Genomic DNA, 22,038 nt, shown 5'->3' on the forward strand with positions numbered 1-22,038 from the left:
TAGGCTTTCTGACCCCAAGGAGTGGATCTGGGGTAATTGCCCCATCTGCCCACCGGTGGGCAGAAAAACTTTGCCCCTGTTTATTTGGGGGTGGGGGTATGGCCATATCACACACCCTCTTTTTTTTAAAACAATTCTTCCCTTGGGGGCAGATGGGCCTTACAAAAATAGGCAGATCTTGCCCCCAAAGGGACCAGAAATGGCCAACAGTAATGTGCCCGACATGGCCCACGGGGCTGCCCTCCCAAACAAAACAAACACACACACAAACCCTGGCGCCTAAGTGGGTTTGCCCCCGCATCCCCCCCCCCGGGTAGGTTCGGCCTAATAGAAATAGGCCGATCTGCCGCAAGGGGGGGCAGAAATGGCCTAAAATAAATTTCTCCCCCAGGGGAGCGACCCTTTCCTAAGGGGTCGCTTCCCTTGCGTGAAATTGGTGCAAAAGAAGTCCCTGGTGTTTAGTGGTTTCTGCCTCCCTTGGGGGCAGATTGGCCTAAGAAAAATAGGCCGTTCTGCCCCCAAAGTGGGCAGAAATGGCCTAAAATAAAATTGTCCACCCCATAGGGAGAGACCATTACCTAATGTGTTGCTCCCCGTCTGTAAAAAGATTTGTTTTTAAATCCCCGTTGCCTAGTAGTTTCTGCCCCCCCCCTTGGGGGCAGATGGGCCTTATCTGCCCCCAAGGGGAGCTGAAATGTCCTAAAATTAATTTGCCCCCAAGAGGAGTGACCCTTGCCTAGTGGTTTCTGCCCCCTTGGTTAGAGACTGGCCTAATAAAAATAGGCTGATCTGCCCCCAAGGGAGGCTGAAATGGCTGAAAAACAATTTGCCGCCCAGGGGAGTCACCCTTGCCTAAGGTGTTGCTCCCCACCTGTAAAAAAAAAAAAAAAGTAAACAATCCCTGTGGTTTAGAAGTTTCTGCCTCCCTTGGGGGCAGATGGCCCTAATTAATATAAACTGATCAAAGGGGGCAGAAATGGCTTATAAAAAAAATAAACTCCCTGGGGTCTAATGGGCATTTACGATCGGGATGCAGAAAAGCTCAGAAAGACATGAAAGAAAAGGAAAAGCCTTTCCTTTCCTTTCATGTCTCTCTGCCTACTCCCATCCCGATCAGAAGAGAAATTAAAGCATTTCTCTTCCGACTGAGCTGGAAATGGGGATGGCCTCTGATGAGGTCAGCATGGAATTGCGTGCTGACGTCATGAGACGTCACTGGGTGGGGGAGTCAGGGATGAAAGGGGAAGAAAATAAGTTACTTACCTGTAACTGTGGTTCTCCAGTATTGGTATCTTTCATAGATTCACATGCTTGAATCATTCCCCGTTGTCGAAGTGGGAGTCCCACGGTACATAAAAAGCAATAAAGAGATAAAAGTATATATATATTTTTTTTCATTGTAATCATTAGGCAAAAACAGATTCACTTTTACACCTATCAGCCTCATTAGAAAAGGCCCAAACTTCAGCCAATCAAGCGAGACCACCCCTTTAGAATCCTCAGCACAGAGACTCAGTCTCTCAGATTTCTCCGCACTAGTGATTACAAGAAAGAAAAATAAAAGAGGTGAGCCCCCATGGGGAGGAGGGTGGGTCGCATGTGAATCTATGAAAGATACCAATACTGGAGAACCACAGTTACACGTATGTAACTTATTTTCTTCTCCAGTATTGGGGTATCTTTCATAGATTCACATGCTTGAATCAGAGTAGTCAGCAGTAAGAAAGATGGTTGAGTTCTGAAACACCAGAAGCATGCCTGGTCTGCTCACAATTCATCCTATATGGACTCATATAGGTAGTTAAATATGCTCATTAAAATTCTAAAAGATTATATATAAATATATATATATCAATAGTAATCATATATATATATATATATATATATATATATATATATATATATATATATATACATAGATATATCTACATGAAAAATATCAGTCTGGCAATACATAGAGGATGGAGGGTAAAGAGATTATTGGCTCACCTTATGCAAATAAATTACGTAACACTGCTTGTCCTACCACGGCATCCATCCTGTCAGTAGCTTCTAGGCAGTAGTGCTGGGTAAAGGTGTGCGCATGGTGTCCACGTTGCCGCTCTGCAGATCTGGTTCAGAGGGACTCCTGCGAATAGAGCTGCCGAAGTGGATACCGCTCTAGTGGAGTGCGCTCTGACATTGGACGATAACGGCTTCCCTGCTAACTGGTGGCAGAGTTGTATGGTAGAAGAGATCCAGCGTGCTATGGTCTGCTTAGTAACGGCCTTGCCTTTATTGATCCGCCCATAGCTAATAAACAGTTGTTCAGATTTACGAAAACTGCTAGTCCTTTGTATGTAGAATTTTAAACATTGTTTAATGTCTAGAGAATGTAAAGCCCGCTCTGCTGGAGTTCGCGGATTTGGAGAAAATGTTCTCAAAACCACCGGCTCATTTAAATGAAAAGTCGATGGAACCTTGGGGATAAATTTTGGATTAGTTCTTAGAATGACCACCTCTGATTTGAACTGCAGAAAAGGTGGTGAGACTGTGAAAGCCTGGATATCGCTAACCCTCTTTGAGGAAGTGAGGGCCAGAAGGAGGGCTGTTTTGAAAGAAATATATTTCAGGTCTGCCTTATGAATGGGCTCAAACGGATGCTTCATCAGTTGGGAGAGCACAATATTTAAATGCCATGGAGGTGGAGGACGGTGAATCAGCGGGAACATCCTGAACAAGCCTTTTAGAAATTGCTTTATTATCATGGATGACCATAAAGATGGTGAGTGTGATGTTCGTCGGAAACGGGATATAGCAGTGAGGTGGACCCTGATAGACGAATGGGAAAGGCCTGATTTTGCTAAATGCAACAGATATGGAAGGATCTGTTCTGGAGAAGGCTTTAGAGGGTGAACGTTAGAAGTTACACCATATGCGGAACCTCTTCCACTTGAGCTTATACGTCCTGTTTGTAGATTGAGCTCTGGCACAGGCAAGTACCTCCCTGCAGTCTGAAGGGATATCTAGGCCGTCAAATTCATAGAATTCAGGAGCCAGACTGATAATCGAAGAGAAGTCGGGTTGGGATGACGGACCTGCCCCTGATTCGTTGTTAACAAGTCTGGCATTGTTCTCAGCCGTATGTGAGGCTGCTCCGACAGCAATAGAAGTTCCGTGAACCAAAACTGGCGTGGCCATTTGGGAGCAATCAATAGAAGCCGGCATGGTTCCCTCTTCATTTTCTGCAGAAGTCTTGGGATGAGTGGAAGCGGGGGAAAAGCGTATGCATAAATCCCTGACCATTTGATCAAAAACGCATTCCCCTTTGATCCTTTTTGTGGTCGCCAGCTTGCGAAGTGTTGGAATTTTTTGTTGTCTCTGGTCGCAAACAGATCCAGACTGGGCTTGCCCCAACGACGAAAGAGGCGGTTGAGAACTGTCTGATTGAATTACCATTTGTGACAGCTGGTTCGAGTCCTGCTTAAGGCATCTGCCCAGGTGTTGGAGATCCCCAGGAGATGTTCCGCTCTGATCGATATGTGATGCTGAATCACCCAATGCCACAGCTTCTGAGCTTCTAGAGACAATGCCTGCGATCTTCTACCCCCCTGCTTGTTGAGGTAATGCATGACTGTGGTGTTGTCTGTTCTTATCAACACTGAGGAACCCCTGATGTTGGTGAGGAAGGCCTTGAGTGCCAAGGAAACTGCTCTTAACTCCAATACGTTTATGTGAAGAATCGACTCCTGAGTGGACCATTTCCCTCTCACTGATAGGTCTTGTAAATGTGCGCCCCATCCCTCTAAGGATGCATCTGTTGTTATAATGTGCACTGGTTTGTCTTTCAGGAATGAGAGACCTTCCGAGATGAGGGGGGTATCCTTCCACCATTTGAGAGCTTGTCTAGCTGATGGGGTTATTCAAACTACATCGTCGAAAGATCCTTCTATTTGTTTCCATTGATTGTCTAATTGCTGCTGAAGTGTTCTCATGTGCAGACGACAGTTTTCTATCAATGGAATGCAAGAAGAAAGCATCCCCAGAAGAGACTTGTAAGTCCGAACAGAAGCGGACCTTCTTCTGCTGAGACGTGTTGCTAGATCTTGAAGTCTCTTCTATCTGTCGTGCGAAGCAAAGGCTCTCGGTTGGACTGTGTCCAAGACGGCTCCTAAAAAGGTAATGTTCTGGGAAGGCTCTAGATGAGACTTGGGGTAATTGACTGTTAAGCCTAGTGTCCTGAAGAGAGATAAACATGTCATTGTGTCCCTGGCAGCTTTTGTCGTTGTTCGTGCTTTTATTAGCCAGTCGTCTAAGTACGGGAACACCTGAATCCCTAGTTGCCTGAAGTAGGCTGCAACTGGTGCCAAGACCTTGGTGAACACTCTTGGGGCTGATCTGAGGCCAAAGGGCAACACTCTGAACTGATAATGAGTGCCTGCAACCCTGAACCGTAAGAATTTCCGATGACTGGGGTGAATGGGAATGTGGAAATATGCGTCCTGTGAGATCTAAGGACGTCATGAAATCCCCCCGGTTGAGTAGGACATCTTGAAGGGAGATCATGTGAAATGATTGCTTCTTGAGGAATTTGTTGAGAGAACGAAGATCTAAAATAGGTCTCCAGTCTCCTGTCTTTTTCCGTATAAGGAAGAAGCGGGAGTAAAAACCTGTTCCCCTCTGGTTTTTCAGTACGATCTCTATTGCTCCCTTCTCCATTAAGATAGCAATCGGCGCTAGAAGTTCGTTGAGATGGGCAGGCGGGGGACCCCTTGGTGGTACATGAGGGGGAGGCTGATTGAATTCTAGCGTGTGTCCTCTGTTGACAATATGGAGCACCCATTTGTCTGAAGTAATCTGGGACCACTGGTGGAGGAACTTGGAAATTCTGCCCCCTATTAGAGTGTTGGTATAGGGGTTAGGTGCAGGCAACTGATGAATGAAAGTCAGTGTTTCCTTGCTGCCTCTTTGGCTTTATAAGCCGACTTTCCTCTCGCAGGTTGTCTGAAATATGTGGATGACGGCTGTCGGTAAGTATGCGGCTATTGCTGGCCAATGGTGGAACGAAACTGACCCTGGTAAGAAGAGTATTGTCGGTACTGTTGTGATTCCTCTCCCTCTTGCTCCCCGAAAGGGCTGTCTTCTGTATTGTAATGCTCCCAGAGATCTGTCTGTCTCGGTGTCTGTCTTAATAGATTGCAAAGCATCATCTACATGCTTGCCGAACAAGAGCTCACCATCATAGGGCATGTCCAGTATCTTCAATTGCACCTCTGGTCTAAACGATGTAGCTTTCAGCCACCCCTGACGCCTGAGTACGGCTGCTCCGGCTAACTGGGGGAAACCTGTAGATGAGACGTCTATGGCGCAGTCTATAATCTCAGCCGAGATCTTCTCCCCCTCCTATAATATTTTGCGCACTTCCGCTCTACTATCTTCCGGTAATAGCTCTATAAACTGCGACATATCGGACCACATCTGACGGTCGTACCTTCCCAGGATTGCCAGGGAATTTGCTGCTCTGACTGTAGTGGCCGCCATCGTTGAGAACGTTTTGCCAATCAAATCCAACCGAGGTCCCTCCATATCCAGGGGGGCAGTCAAAGATGAAGACGGATTTCTGGACCTTCTCTGAGCTGCCTGTGATATGACCGAGTCTGGCTTAGGGTGACTAACCAAACATGCTGGAGAATTGTCTGGTGCTTTGTATTTCTTTTCAAGTCTTGGTAACACTGCTGGTATAGAAGATGGAGTCTGCATGACTTTAAGCCCCTCTTCCCAAATGAAGTCAAAAATGGGTATTGCTCTTACTGACTTCCTAGTATCCTCTTTGAAGTCATATAGGAAACAGTCTGACTGCTTTGATATTATTGGCAGTTGAAATATTTTTGCAGCTCTTTCTATCACACTGTGAAAACCACCAATGTCCTGCGGTGGAGAGTCCACTGGTGGTGGCGTAGAAGGAGATGGTGTTTGAATCTGATTTTCATCCCATTCTGGAATGATTGAGTCAGTGTCCTGAATTTCACCTTCTTCGTGCTCATCCTCTGACGAAGGTGGATCAACATCCTGTCCAGATGAAGGACCTGGGAGAGATTCTGTAGAATCCGATGGCCGAACAGGAGTGGATATCGGCGTATGCGGAGGTTGTACCGGGGTAGAGGAGCCAGGTGGAGGAAATCTAGAATAATAGTCCTGCATCATCTGCTGCAGATTGGCTATCAAAGAAACAGGCATCTGGACCGTCTGCTCCTGTTGCTCTTGAGGTTGTATGTAACTCTGCTGCTGCTGACCTAAATAGAGCTGGTCACTTTCCTCTTCATCCTCCTCCTGACATTTAATACATAGATCTGAGGGGCTACGTGCCACCGGGAAAAAAAGTCATCTGAATATACATCATCTTCCTCCTCCTCGTCAGCAAAGAGATGCTGTGGAGGTACTGGTGTGACTTTACTAGGTGATGTATGAGACGGTAGTAGGAGAGAAGATTTACTTTTTATCGGCAGAATCCTCTGCGTTAAGTAAGGAGATGCTCCATAATGCTTGGTAGATTCAGGAAATTGAGCCGTCGACGGAGTCATCGTCGACGGTACGTTCGTCGATGGTGTTCTCGTTGATGGTGCAGGCGTCGACGGAGCCGTCGATAGCGGTGCCGTCATCGACGGTGCCAGTGTCGATGGAGTTGCCATCGACGGAGGTGTCGTCGACGGGTGTGTCGTCGATGGAGTAGTCGCCTCTGAGGGCAAATTCGATTGCTGCGCCGTCGATGCTTCTGTCGGTGGGATCGTCGACGAAGAGCACTGGAGCTTACCCGTCGATGAGTGCGGCGATGATAGAGACTTCACCTTCTTACCCGTCAACGGTCTCTTTGTGATCTTTAAGGTGTGAGCAGGTGACGGACCGTATTTTAAGCTCACCGACGTTATATTTGTAGATGATAGTGGAAATAAAGTAACAATCATTGGTGACGACGAAGCCGTAAATGTGGCCGTCGCTGTTGTCGTCGATGAAGGAAGAACTGCCGTTGACGATGCGCTCGTCGACGGTGCCGTTGACGGTGTGGACATCCTGGACATTGACGGTGGTAGGGAACTTGAAGATCTTTTGAGCTTCTTTGAGGTGGTAGCAGGAGTAGATGGCTCTGAACGAACCTTACCACCATGTTCCATGGATGTTGATGCGTGTTCCTCAGGTCTGTCCTTAAACGCATGCAGCTTCTGAGCTGACTTACTGCTCTTGGGGGAGAAGCTCTCCACAGACCTTTTCCTCTTCTTTGAGGCCACGGACGTGTCGCTGTCCTCCTCCTCAGAGAAAGCTTCTCTGGATTTTCGTTTCTGAAGCCAAAGTAGGAGCCTGGCTTCTCTGTCTCTGAGAGTCTTGTTAGGAAAAGTCCTGCAGATTTTACAATCTTTGACCTTATGTTCTGGATGGGGACAGTATATGCAGTCCTTGTGAGGGTTCTCACAATGAAGCCTTAACTTTCCACAGGTACCACAAGGTCTAAACAAACCTTTTCTTGCTGTAGACATGATGGAAGAAGTACTACAGCAAAGTTAAGAGTGAAAGCTGAACAATATCTCTTGAAGAGAAAATAAACTGAGCAGAGCTCAGGGAGACTCCCTTACATATGACGTGCAATAGAAAATCTGAGAGACTGAGCCTCTGTGCTAAGGATTCTAAAGGGGTGGTCTCACCTAATTGGCTGAAGTTTGGGCCTTTTCTAATGAGGCTGATAGTTGTAAAAGTGAATGTGTTTTTTCCTAATGACTACAATGAAAAAAAAAAAAGATTTTTATCTCTTTATTGCTTTCTATGTACCATGGGACTCCCACTTCAACGACGGGGAATGATTCAAGCATGTGAATCTATGAAAGATACCCCAATACTGGAGAAGCAATTCACCGTCCATCCCTGCCCAGGGGAGGTGGGGGTGGGAGGCCCAGGGGGAGCGCTAGTCCCCCCCCTGTGGGCCGGGTGCAGGACGAGCTGTTCTTGTCCTTGGCACACAGCCACCGTGGCCGAGGGCGAAACCAGCTCGTCCCAGGCACCCAACAGGTTAAGGAAATGGGGGCATGGGGATGACAGGGATGGAGGGGGAGTGGTGTTCACTCCCCTCTCTGCGCATGTGTGTTCGGCTGGCCGTCTCGGACGGCAAAATATACATGCACACTGAGCTCTCTCCAACCTGGCACTGTGTTGCTGGGTTGGAGACAGCAGGCTCAGGCTCCCAGTCTGCCTTGTAGTGCAATGCCAGTATGCTCAGGCCAATCCTGACGCTGTTCTCATGCTGCCAGCAACATGAGAGCAGCATTAGTATTACCCACAGGGCAGGCTGGGAGGCTGTGCCTGGGAGCCTGCAGTCCAGCGGAGACCTGAAGAGCGGCAGTGACGAGGTAAGTTTTAAAAAATATATATTATTTGTTTTGTTAACCCTCCCCCTGCCCTGCCACTTTGCCCCACTGGCAGCCGAGACTGCTCTACACTTCCTTATTCTTTCAAGTTTTTTTTTTCACCCCTTTTTCTGACTTCATCATTATTTTACTATCTCTCTTTCTCCTATATTCCCTTTCTGTCTTTCTGTTTTCCCTTGGGTCGTGGTCTGTTTGCAAAAAATGAGCCTCAATCTCCTAAAATGAGTGCAAGTATCCACCACAGACACATTAAGCAGTGGGCAGTGCTGAGTAAGCATACTTTGCATAAGACAGTGTTCTGACCTCTGGAGAGCACAGGTAGCCAAAGCAGTCACATCACATAGACATATGCTGCATATGGTATATTATGCCTTGTAGAGTAGGCTGGCAGCAAAGTTAGTTCGTTCAGTCCTTGGAGAAAGGAAGCTTCACGCTGACAAAAGGCAACACTGTTTTAGGTGTAGCTTACAAAAGCTTGAGTCTTCCACCCAAATCAGGAGTATTTGCATGTGTACCTGTAATTCATTCAAATGTACTCATGATAGACCTGCTAAATGTATGAGTGAGGTCGTAAGATCTGAAGTCCCTTTTTCTGATGTCACTTCCTCCAAGGTCCTTGATTGTGATGTAACTTCCTGTGGTGCCATGTGCAATGTCAAGCTCCGTGATGTCACTTGCATACTGCCTAACTTGGTTAGTCCCCCACTTCTTTTTGAGGTCGAGCATAGCAGCGTGCAATGGCTGTATTCCCACAGTGTTGTTATCTATTTGGGACTTTAACTACACCCACCTTATCCCCATCACTATCGCTCATTCGTAGGCTTGCCCTTAAAAAGCCTTTGTTATCATTAGTAAATGATTTAAATTTGTCCCGCCTTGGGGTGGTTTGGTTTCCGCCTTGGACATCGACCCTGTTAAATGGCTAACTGCACTTTTGCTGCTACGTTTGACTGTGAGGTGACTTCCTTTTCCTTTTGTGTGTCTCCTTCACCCTCATGGCGTGGTGCTTTGAATCGGCTCGCTTATGTAAAACTGTTCTACTTTTCATTTTCAATTTATGTGGCAAGAAAGGTCAGGTTACGAGTTTACAACATTAATAGCTCTAACTCGAGCATATGCGAGACCCATTCCACTGTGAATGCTTGTTTAGGACTTGTGCCCTGGTACTATACAACGGTAGTATTGCTTTCTAAAATATACCAATGTAAAAGTCTGGTAAACAGAGCCTAATTAGAGATGTGACCTATGATTAGGCAAACTCCTATAGTAAAATTAGTCACAGTAGAAGCCCAGGTAGTTTGAGTGATAAAAGGTATGACTTTCCTAAGTCAATATGAAGTTTTAATAATATAAACCACCATACTGCATGTATAATAACTCAACTGGATAACCACGGGATACATGCGTAGCTTTTATTTAACTTCTCTCTTCTGCAGGCAAAGGCCACTGGGCCATTTTGAGAGCTCCTGTGAAAGTTTTCGAGGCGCTGAGACTGAGTCTCCGAAGGATCCACCGTGTGCCAGAGTTTTGGGAATCCTGGCCAAACACAGACTGTGGGTCTCATTCACGGGCCATGATGCTTCTTTTCGTAGCCTGTCGGGAGAGGGTTGGTGTGAGGGTTATGGAAGAGGCTGTGGTTCCCATCTCCCCAAGGAAACGGCTGAAAAACAAGGACAGAACTGAGTAACTGGGGGTTCGAGAGTCCATCACTTCAGTTCCCCCTCACACAGACCTGTGCTACTTTTGTCCGATGTATACCACCTCCCTTGGTCCTCCATTACACCCCCATGTTTCATCCATTCCCCACACACCTGAGTCCCTGAGGGCTGTCTGCATTAAGAGACCCTGTCACCTGGTCCCAGTCATTCACAATAAAGTGCTTTCACTCATTTTTCAACATACTGCGGGCACTATTTTTAACCACCCCATCAGCCTGCTTTCTTTACTGCTCACCCCTTGTCCCCTTTCACTATTAATGCTCCACCCACCCAACAAACAACTTGGCTCCAGTGTGAGGAACTAATCAGTGAGTGATTCAGGTGAGCTGGGGGAGGTGCAGAGATGTGTTTATCGGCCTCAGAACACGAAAGTAGCTCTCTGGTGCCTCATTTTATTAACCAGCTGCAGGCACGCCAAATGTATTTCCAACTAGGGCGCAATCCTGGCATAGGACTACTCTGAATACAGGCCCTTGGTGCTTAATTTGCCCAGTGTTTGCTGTGCTCAGCACCAGGACTTATTTCGTGACACGGGCACAAATTTCTGACAGTCTTCCAGATGGTGGCAACGTCAGTCTATTTTAGAAAAGCACATGAACAAAGTGTTTGACAAGTAAATATATTAATAGAAAAATAATGCCAGCGTGCTCCTGCTATTCCTACAATTGTCAGTCACAAAGAATAGTCCAAATTGTCACATTTTTAGGACTGTAATGGTAAGTAGGTATTGTTGGCATTTGGCAGGAACTTTAGGTAATAGAAACTGCATTGGCCTCTAGAGAAATATTTTTCGTCCTGACATTTATCAATTTACAAATTATGCAATACCGGCCCTTACCATGGCGGCCGTCATCATTACCAGCCCCATCCGTTAATTTGCTGCTTTTGAAATGCTGGCTGGGTGACAACCCTATCCACAGTCCCTCATTTCAGTCCTGAGTTCCTGCTATGCCCCACAGACCTGCACTATTTCCATTCTACAGAGACCACTTATTACCCTCGGAGCAGAGTCTCGCATTAGGCGCCTTTGTTTCTATTATCTCACACAGACCATAACTCATGGTCCCTCTTTACAGACCTGAGCACCGTCCATCACACACACACATCTGCTGGTATCCACAGTCCATACTCGCTCGTTACAGACCTGTACCACACCCATTCGACCCAGACCTGTCTTATCTACAATCAGTGAACCCTGATTCCAGACTCTGCTCCCACCATCACAGATAAACCACAGTCTATGGACCCTCACTTCAGAGCTGTACATTCACCCACTTCCTACACAGACCGCGTGTTATCTGCGGTTCCTGATTCCATGATTCAGACCTAGGGTACTTCCATCCCACACAGATCTGCTATTACCCACATTCCATGGTCCCACATAACCTAGACTCGAGACTTATGCCCGTGACATATCTCAGAAATGGCAGCTGCCTGGGGACATCGGATTACACAAACAATACCAACTATGGCACCATTTCAGGAAAACAAGAAACCGTTGCTTAATCTAAGGCCTGTCTCCAGGGATTTTCTGTGGTTCCTCATAAGACCACATTGCTGCTCTACCTCTTGCACGGATCTACCATCCATTGTCTTTCACCTCATACTGTCCACCTCCAGTTCCTTAGCTCGCAGGGTCTCCTCATACCTTAGTGCGAATCCGAAGGTGGGTGTAGGGCTTGAACTCAGGGGACTGGTGTGGGTGATTCTGCTTCTTCAGCCACGCATTCAGCATGCAGACGGCCACGCCAGGCAGTGCTATGACGAAGGACAGGATCTTCCATGTGCGAGCTGCTCCACAAAACAGAGAATCAAAGGCTGATGAAATTAGTCGTAACAGGGTATGTTCTTTAATCTTATATTTCACTCATTCATAGTAGCCCCTTCTTCTAATAATCTCTCCCCCTCTGTCTGGCTTAGAGTGCTCAATAAATTATGCAAAACAGTAAGCAAGGAACTTTGTGTAGTTTCTAAGATTAGGCAGATAACAGCTTCTTTATATGGAGCACCCTACAACACCAGTAATCTTCTGAATCTGCTAACCTCAAATGTCTGGTCTTCCAGCATAGTTTTTAAGCATAGGATTAGCATCGTGCCATCCATGCCAAGCTAGACAGGGACAAAGACCTTTGCCATTTTTACAACAAACTCTTTAAGCATAGGTTTAGCACCATGACTTCCATGTCAAGCTGAAAAATGACAAAAGCCTTCTACCACCCTAGGCACAGTATTACAGGGTCCATGGACCTTTGTAATTTGCATCTGTTTGTTTCAATGTGATGTTAATCTGCAGGAATACATGATTGAAAATCACCCTGCATTTTGCAATGAGTGATCTCTGATCACTAGTTTGGTCCTGTTGTACGACCACTATAGAGAACAAGTTGATTTGGTGCTTTTATATATATATTGCACATGTTGCAGTGATATTAATGATGTCAGAGGTGTCCTGACTAATGTAACTCAAGGTTGATGTAATATGTGGGGTAATTAGCAGTGCATGGAGGGGGCGTAAAGGATAGTTACCTTAGTAACTGTGATAGTGTTTTGAGAAAAGTGTAACCTTGCCTTTTTTTGCAGAATTTCTAGTTTTGTTTTATTTCTATTTCCTTACTATGAAGTCCCTGTAATCTTTGGGGGTTTTTCACTGAATTTCTAGGGTTTTTGTGACATAAAGTAATATTTAATTACTATACGTTATTCCACGCGTCAATGTGCACAACCTTTGGCGCCCTGCAGCCAAACCCCTGCATGCCGCAATCCCCACACTGTGGTTATGGGTGTGTGACAGTGTGTGGTAGTGGCTTTGTGGGCCTGTGTGTGGGTGTGTGTGTGAGTGGGTGTGTTTTCTTAATTGGTTGAGGTCCGGATCTACAGATCCATTTCGGATTCATACAGGGGCCGCACTGAGCGATGCAGAGGATATATATACAGTATATATATATATATATATATATATATGCAAAAAACAAAGGAGAACTCTGGGAAACTTCCCAGAGTTCTCCTTAGTTTTTTGCATAATTTATGCGTCGCTCTATCCCTGAAAGGGTTTTGGTTTGATATATATATATATATATATATATATATATATATATATATATATATATATATATATATATAATAATCTTCAACAGATGGAACGATAACCATCTGACGGCTGCACCAATCCCGTTAATTAAATCCACACCATTGGAACAAAGTCGTGTTCGACAAAGACGTGTTCAATTCATCAAATGTATTGCTTATAAAGGTTTCACAGAGTCGTGAAGAGAAATGTCAACGCGTTTCGGCAGAACGCCTTCTACTGGACACTCTATATGTATATATAAATATATATATATATATATGCACACATGCATATATAGATTTAATATCCTTCAATATAATGACTTTATTATGTAAAGTGATATTACGTAAAGTAGATTATTTTAGTAATGCACTGTTTATATTTTACGTCTAAAATTCACATGATGAGCTTTTTAGGTGTGGGTTTTGACTGTGCATGTGCAGCTGTCAAACACTGTCTGCCATGTCTTGCATGGTGGACCCAAATAGGGAAAATTAACATTGGCACCCTTGTTCTAAATAGGGTGCACATTTTGACAATGTGACCATTGCAGCCCAGAGATAGATGGCAACCTGGATACAGATTTTTAACTGTGGAGCTTTCAGGGGCTCCACCCTTAGAAACCTGGTGGTCCCCTACCTCTAAGTGAAGTAAGCTTGGAAGTGAATCAAGCTAGTTTAATTACATAGCTGTGATTTAATTGTGCAAATAATTCACTCCTAATATTATGTAAAAACCTGCATATCTGCCCAATTTCATAATGACGAATGTGAAAAACTGTGGCATTATGGAGGTTTGGTTTATACTTATTAATTGAATATATTTTCTTCACGTTTACCATCCCAATAAAAATCAGACAGCAGTCATCAGCATCTACTGTGCTGGGCACTCTGCCTATTAAGACTTTTTTACAACCCAGATGGGATTGCTAAAGAAGTAAGCCCCTCGCAGAAATTCTATTTGAAAATAACTGTTTTAAGCTGTAATAAAACAAATTCTCACTAGGGCCTTTAGACTTGAAGATAATGAAAAGGCTCAGGGCTTATAGTGCTCCAAAATTCCAATGTTTGTCTTTCTGTTTCTCCCTGCCTAGGTTTTGCTGCAACAGCACATGTGCTGCTTGCACTCTCACAAGAGATATAGGGCCAGATGTAGATATATATTCTGAATTGCGACTTGCAAATTGCGAGTCAGAGAGACTCGCAACTTGCGAGTCGCAATTCAGGAAGCAGGATGGTGTCCCTGACACCATCTGCAAATAGCAAGGGGGTCGCAAAGGCCCACGCAATTTGCGACCCCCTTGCGACTCGCAGCACTCACAGGGATGGTGGCCTGCTGGAGACAGCAGACCACCATGTCTATGACTGGTTTTAAATAAAGTAGTTTTTTTTTTGCAATGAAGCCCGTTTTTCTTAAAGGAAAACGAGATGCAATACAAAATGAAAAAATAAAACGTTTCAGTTTAATTTTTTCAGAGCAGGCAGTGGTCCATAGGACCACTGCCTGCTCTGAAAAAATGTTTTCCAGGCCATTCACAAAGGGGAAGGGGTCCCATGGGAAAACTTCCCTTTTGCAAACGGGTTGCCACCAGTGTGACACTAATAGTAACTGCGATTGCTTTGCGACCGCGTTCGTGGTCACAAAGCAATGCAGCATCGCGCTGCGACTCGCAAATAGGAAGGGGAACACCACTTCCTATTTGCGACCCGCAGTCCTGTTTTGCGACTCGCAAAACAGAAATAGGGCATCGCGATGTGGGTTTTGCACATCGCAAACAGCTAAATTTGCTGTTTGCGACATGAAAAACTGTTGCTACATCTGGTCCATAGTGTACAACAAGTGGCTTTCAACCTGCTCTTTACCTAACATTGGTTGCCTTCATTGTCACTCTTATTTGGTGCCTTCTAATAGCCCAGCACGTGCTGGCTTCACTTTCTCTTCTTTCAACCAATGCCTGAACCAAGTACTGGTTGCATCAGCTTGATTGCTTCAGCTGGTCGAACTATGATTAAGGCACTACTTTTATTTTTTTCTTCTTCCCTGTTGTCCTAGTTGAAGATCTTGTCATTGGTAGCTATGTTTTACTATGCCACACACTGTTCACATTTCAAACAAGTTAATTGTCATCTTTTGACAAAAGCACCCACGATCAAAAACACAAGAAAACTTGAGAAGAAACTGAGAAAAGATAACTTGGCAAAATACCAGAAAGTTAGGTTTAAAAAAAAAAACTTTGAAATTTTATGCCTGTTGGGCACTTTTTGTTTCCAGTCACAAGGCTTCTGTTTGCAGGGCACTAAAAGTTAAAAAGAACAAATAGTACCTCGATCACGTCGGGAGTGGCAGAGGGGCCTAATTAAGTTGTATCAATTTGTGCTTGAACCCTGCTCCACACAGAGAAACGAAAATTATGCCATCCGTACCTTGACGAATTACGAGGCTGTAAAATAAGAGTGCCACCCAAACCAACAAATGGTGAGTGACAGGCGGGCTCCAAGCGCTTTACAGAACACAACAGAGTCTCGCAAAGGGAGACACATGTGCTAGCACATGCACTCGCAGGCTCAACACTAAAAAAGGGAAAGCAGGGACAGAGTATGAATCGGAATCAACTATGATAAGGAATAGACATTCACTGCCAGGACAAGATCTATGTAAGGTTTGGTGATGGAGCTACATGGACCATAATGCGTCACAATGATGGTCTAGAAACCAGGTCTGCACAGTGTTGTGGAGTGTTGTGGAGCACAGTGGGCAATAGGTTGGAAAGTGTTCTGTCGTGAACTGGTCACAAAACAGTATCTGAAAGGGCCTTTGTGAGTGCTGCCTAACAGCAGATTAATAGAATCCTGGTAGAGTTGCAGACTTTCATGGCCCAAGATGTTTTGATCCTCATGGTGGTGGGGTCAGGCTCAGAAGGTGAACAGGAACATCAATGCGATTAAATTGTTCTAAGACTGACTGAGTCTAGAAACTCATACTATTCGTAATTGCTTTGGGACTCTAGTGTATGGGCACCAGGAGTCCCACTCAAGCTCCAGTGGAACGTACAAGTCAGCTACCTGCCTCCAACCTACAGTGGATGATAGTTGACATACAACATAACACAACATTACAACATTATATTGCAACAACCTGACACCTAACCACATTATAATAACAGAACACAGTACAGCAGAACATAACACAAACACCGTAAAAAGGCATAGGACAATGCAAAACCACAGAATAAGAAACAGCACAAAAATACACAATGCAAAGCCACAACAAAATAACAGAACAGAATGAAGACAAAATAACAATGCAACACATCAACAAATCCTCACCACAATGCAACAACATATCAAGGCAAGACAATAAAAAAACACAACATTGTATGCACATAACATGAAAAAAACAGCCCTTAAGTACAGCAACACTCCAATACTAAAACCAAATGTGACACACCAATACATCACTGCAAAAACCAGCACAACACCATAACACACCAATACAGTTCTCCATATAGCAACATAATACAACTATATAGCATTACAGTGCCAATCACAAGACAATCACACAAATAAATGGCTGGGTTGTTGTGTTGTTCTGGTGTTGGGTTGTATTGCAGTGTTTTATGATGTGTTATTTTGCATTTGTTGCTGCTGGTGCTTTGCTTTTTCATTTTTTGCGTTTGGTAGTGGTTGTTCTGTTGCCTTCTTTTTGTGGTCTCTTACTGTGGCTTGTTGTGTTCCTATTGAGTTGTTGTCTCGCAATCCATGGGAAAACTGTTGCATTGCATGTAGTGTTGGGTGACGTACAGTGAATTTCCTGCCTCAGTTCCCCAGCGAACCACACATGGGACAAGACACTGTATTCTGTAAAGGCTGAATGTGGTGCTTTACAATTGCAAAGATTAATTTCTACATCCACAGGATGTAATGCAACCAGTTTTCCTTTGATTGTGTTGCTTGATTACCGCCCTGGTGTTACCTCACATTGAGACAATCTGTGCTGCCATGAAGTGAGAGGACAGTCACTAGGAATCGCAGCCAATATAGGGATAGTGGCCTGCTGAGGTCAGCAGACCACCATGTCTATGACTGCTTTTTGATAAAGCAATTTTTTTAATGCAGTCAGTTTTCCTTAAAGGAAAACAGGATGTGTTTAAAATGAAAAAATTAAACTTTGCAGTTTCATTTTTAGGTTGAGTGCGCAACCTTTTGCCTTTCTGTAGGGCTTTTAACCATGCCCACGTCACACCCATCACTTTCTTTGGTTTGTGCGCTTGGATTTTAAAATTCCCTCAATTTCACTTGTGAAAGGCATGCTGTAGGAAAGTCCTCCTTTTTGCCCTGGTCACCCCCACACTTTTTGGACAGGTACTGGTGGTTACTGACTCTTGGCTGTGCCCTGGGTACTGCTTACCAGTCCCAGGGCCAGTGCTTTGTGTAAAGTGGATATGCAAATTAGGCTAATTATAATTGGCTAAGTTAACCTACCTATAAGTCCCTAGTATATGGTAGGGCGTGTAGGTTTAGGGACCACAGCATAGGTAGTGCACCATAGGTGCACTGCTGAGGTGCCCAGTGTCATTTTAAAGGCAGGCCTGCCTTGCTGGCTGCTTTTAAATTAAAGTTATAGGCAAATTAGACTTTGGAATTAAACGTAGTTCCAAAGTCTTAAACTACCTTATTTTTACATATAGATCACCCCTAAGGTGTGCCCTATATGCCCCTAGGGCTGGGTGCCATGTAACTATAAGCAGGGACCTTATAAAAGTAGTTTTATAAGCCCTGGTGAGGTAAAAACAGCCAAATTCGTTTTTCCCTCATTGTAGTAAATGGCCTTCATAGGCTAGAATGGGGAGACTTTATTTTAATTTTTAAAGTCCCCTTAAATGACAGATACAAGAGTTTGGTATCAAATTAATTGTTATAATAAATCTCACAACTTCCAGTTGTTGGATTTAATATAACTTGTTGGGTAGAGTTTTAAACGTTACCTGAAAGGTTGCCAATTTCAACCCTGCATTGTTTTTGCTGCTGTGCCCTGATTGGCCAGCCTCTGGCAGCCTGGCTAGGCTGCTTGATGAGGTGTGAAGTGGCCTGGCTTCACACAAAGAGATGTGCCTGTAGGAGGGAATTTCCCTTCAGCAGATGGTGAGGCAGGAAGGGGGAGGGCTGCGAAACTGGTCTTCAAAGGCAGAGAAGGACATTTGGAACAACCCAGCAACACCCCCACATCCTGCAACCCCAGACAACTAGGAGCCCCCTTGATTAGATTAGGAGAGGACAGGAGAGGGGTGTGTTTATGATTTTTAGCCACAACAGTGGGGCTCAGCCATATGTAACCTCCAAAAATCAGATTCAGCCATGAAGGATTTTTGAAGAATGTTGCCTCCTGGCATTGATTTTTGCCACACTTCCCAGGTAGTGGTCATCACAGGGGGAAGGACCCTGCACCTTATTGGAGAATCAGGACCCCCCTGTTTTTCACCCAGGAGCAAGGATAAAACTGGCAGACCTGCACCCACACCTCAGATCCCCATCAGATTCCAACAAGGAAGAACCAAAGGAGAAGAAGGACTGCCCTGCTGGATCCCTGGCCTGCACTTGGAACCTGCACTCAGAAGGACTGCACCAGCTGCATACTTGGGCTTCACCACAAGAAGGACTTTGCCTGGTTTCAACTGGTTCAAGGAGGGACTCCCTGTTTGCTACAGGTGAACAATTGCTAACAAGAGTCCCCTGCACCAACTCCTGAAGAAATCAACCAGCTGACCACTGCCCAGTGGCCAAAAAGGAGTTTGCACCAGGTGCATTCTGGGAGTTGTAGTCCGCACCCCCATGATTAATCTCAGAGCTTCTGGACCCTTGGGGTGAGCTGTGGGCCCCAAAAGAACCTTAAAATTACATCTGGGAGAAGCCTCAGAAGTTTGGAGAAGTTTGAAGAACTTTTGAAAAAAAGCTCCATACAGGGACCGACCCGTCGCGGCAACTCTAGCCGGCTTGCCTCAACCGCGACCCGGCCTGATTTGCAGGTTCGTCCCGGTAAAGAAAATCTCCAAAAAAGAGACTAAGTCCGAAGGTAAAAAGTTGACCGGGACCTCCCAGCCAGCGTGTCCGAGGAGGGCTCCAGGGACGTCGGATCAAGATCCAGGTTTACCCCGGTCGAAGGATTTTCACCTCTAAAAAACGACTAAGTCCAAAGGTAAAAATCTCCAACGAGGATTCCCGCGATGCGTATCCGGAGAAGGGCTCAAGGAGGTCGTAATGGACTGGCAGGTTCGTCCCGCTGAAGAAAATCTTCAGAAAAACGACTAAGTGCGAAGGTAAACTATTGACCGAGGCCTCCAGCGGCCTGTAGCCGAGCCGGGCTCCATTGCGGTCGGCCTTAAACTTTGAATTTGCCCCGGTCGAGGTGTAACCAGATGACCTGATTGCCGCTTTTTGTTTCTAGGCGCTAAAAAAACTTTTTTTTTTAATTCATATCTCCGGTTCCCCTTATCTGATTTTATTCGTTTTTGTGTAATTTTAATAAATTGGTTTTGGATTTTTAAACTTTTTCCTGTGTTTTATTTAATTACTGATTTGTGATATTTGAATGCTTTACACTCTGTCTCCTAAGTTAAGCCTTGTCGCTCGTTGCCAAGCTACCAAGGGTTGAGCTGGGTTTAATTTACTGAGACCTAACTGGACCTAAGTGGAGGTTAGAGGCCTATTGCTAATTGTAGGTACTTACTTGCCCTTACCAATGACCCATTTTCCAACACATGCAAACGTCATGTCTTTTCCTGTGTTTACCCCTCCTTGAGCACACTGGTCAACTACTGAAAACATACAAACATATGTTTTCTGCATGAATTCTGGACTATTTTTTCTTTTTATTACCTACACAGGAAGATCTTGCTAGGCAGTAATTGAGCACTTTGAATGACTACCAGTTTACTTTTATTGTTTATCCAAGTGCTCCTTGGTGAATTCAAGGTTTTACAAAGCGTGATCGCACTCGTTTAAAAAAATAAATAAAAAATTATCCCCCGTCCCTATCCCCACCCCCGTCTGCCCTTCCCCTTGAGATTTGCGGCAGCCGCTGCTGCACATACGCATTTTCAGGCTTCCTCTTGTCAAGGTTTACTCAGCACTTATGGCTCGGGCCAACTGGAACTGCAAGATGGTCTTGATCCTTGTAGGTCCTGCCTTGACCAAGGTAAGGGCGACCCTTTCTGGTAGCCACAGTGCTGCTGACAATGGTATGTCAAAAGACAGTCTGTGCCCCGCAGAAGAAAAATCCCAAAGGGAAAAAACCTCTATGATTGGAACTCCCTGGAACAGAGAATAAGCACAAGAAAAAGGTAAGGCTTCCAATAAAAAGAAAACAATAACTGGAAGAAACTGGAGCAGGCAAGGAAAAGGCTGGAGGAAAAACAACCAGAGCGTGATCACCAACAAAAGAAGAGTTGCAGCGCAAAGAGATCAAGAATCCCACACCTTATATACCCTAAAACAGGATGCGACATACAGGAAAGTAAAAGACGCCATGTTGGACTGGGAAAGGACTATAGGAGAAACTAGATGAAGACGCTATTTTAGAAAGGGAACCTAATGCATGCAGGGAAAGAGGTAGAAGAAGAAGGGCATGCTAGGAGAAAGAAGAACATGGCTCCTATTTGGAAGAACGAAGGAAAGAAGAAAAGGAGAAAAGAAGACAGAGAAAAAGAAAAGGTAAACACCAGGTAAGTGAGGGGTGGGGTGATGGGTGCCCACTTCTAATTTTGAGGGCACGCCGCACCCTGAACTCGCCAATGCCCCATGCCCAATCTAGGGCGAGATGAGGCCAGAAAAAAGGGGCCGCGGCAAGCCCTGCGGCCAGGAAAACAAACCACGGCCCCAACCGCGCCCAGGGCCGATCTTCCTGCTTGGGCTACGGCTGACTGCGGCACGACACCTCTAGTGTGATCACGCTTTGTTTCTTGTGTACATACAAACATTTTCCTAGTTTTTATTTCAGTTGATTCTCAGAGGAAGAAGGTAAATGGAAGTGCTTTAAGTATATGCAAGGCCACTGGAATTATATGGCAGGAAAAGTCAAAATTATGAGGCAGGGTTCACCAATTTATGTGGCAAGAGAAGTCTTGCTATCAATTTATAATACGAATAGCTGTAACTCAAGAAAATATGAGACCTATTGCTTTGCAAATGCTTATTTAAGAATAGAGAGTGGTTGGGACCACTGCCTGCTCTCAAAACATTTTGATTTCCATTCTCAAAGGAGAAGAGGTCCCCTGGGGACCCCTTCCGATTTGTGAAGGGTTACCGCCTTTGGAGTCAGTAAAATACGAATGTTTTGTGACCCTAATGCGGTCGCAAAACATCCATACATCCCTTTCAGATTCTGTATTTGGAAGGGACACCCTAAACGAAAGAGTTACTTACCTTCGGTAACGACTTTTCTGGTGGATACATTAGAGCTACCTGTGGATTCCTCACCTAATCAATACCCCCATTGCGCCGTCATTCGACGGAAATCTTCTTCCTAGCTTCTGCACGTCGATAAGGACGTCACAGTTGCCCACGCGACGCCGTCTGACGTCATACAGGCAATAAGAGGTCCTCGCCGACGTGCCGACGTCAGTACCAACATTTTTTACGTGCCTGAGAATAATAGGCCATTGAGATGAAAGAACAATAGAAATATTTAATGATATTCCAAACAAACACATCATTCTGAGAATTCAATCCTTTATTTTTTTAAACAAATATATAATTATATGAACAATATATATATAAATAAGAACATATGTACAGAATATATACATGTCCTCAAAACCAAGAGGAGCACACCCAAGAATTACTTGGCTAGACCAGACAGGCAACGGGGA

At 44.9% G+C, this 22,038-nt stretch overlaps 1 protein-coding gene across 1 annotated transcript in view; it reads right to left on the reverse strand.

Moving 5' to 3' along the window:
* Nucleotides 1–9,788: 9,788 nt before the first annotated feature.
* Nucleotides 9,789–22,038, reverse strand: part of LOC138304357 (cytochrome c oxidase subunit 6A, mitochondrial-like) — a 70,400-nt gene continuing 58,150 nt past the window's right edge. Inside the window, exons 2-3 of the mRNA XM_069244339.1 lie at nt 11,757–11,899; nt 9,789–10,050 (exon numbers count right to left, since the gene is read on the reverse strand). Coding sequence (XP_069100440.1) covers nt 9,955–10,050; nt 11,757–11,899 — 239 coding nt within the window. The 3' untranslated portion in view covers nt 9,789–9,954. The remainder of the gene's footprint in view (nt 10,051–11,756; nt 11,900–22,038) is intronic.

This window comes from Pleurodeles waltl, chromosome 7, assembly GCF_031143425.1.
Source record: "Pleurodeles waltl isolate 20211129_DDA chromosome 7, aPleWal1.hap1.20221129, whole genome shotgun sequence".
NCBI lineage: Eukaryota > Metazoa > Chordata > Amphibia > Caudata > Salamandridae > Pleurodeles > Pleurodeles waltl.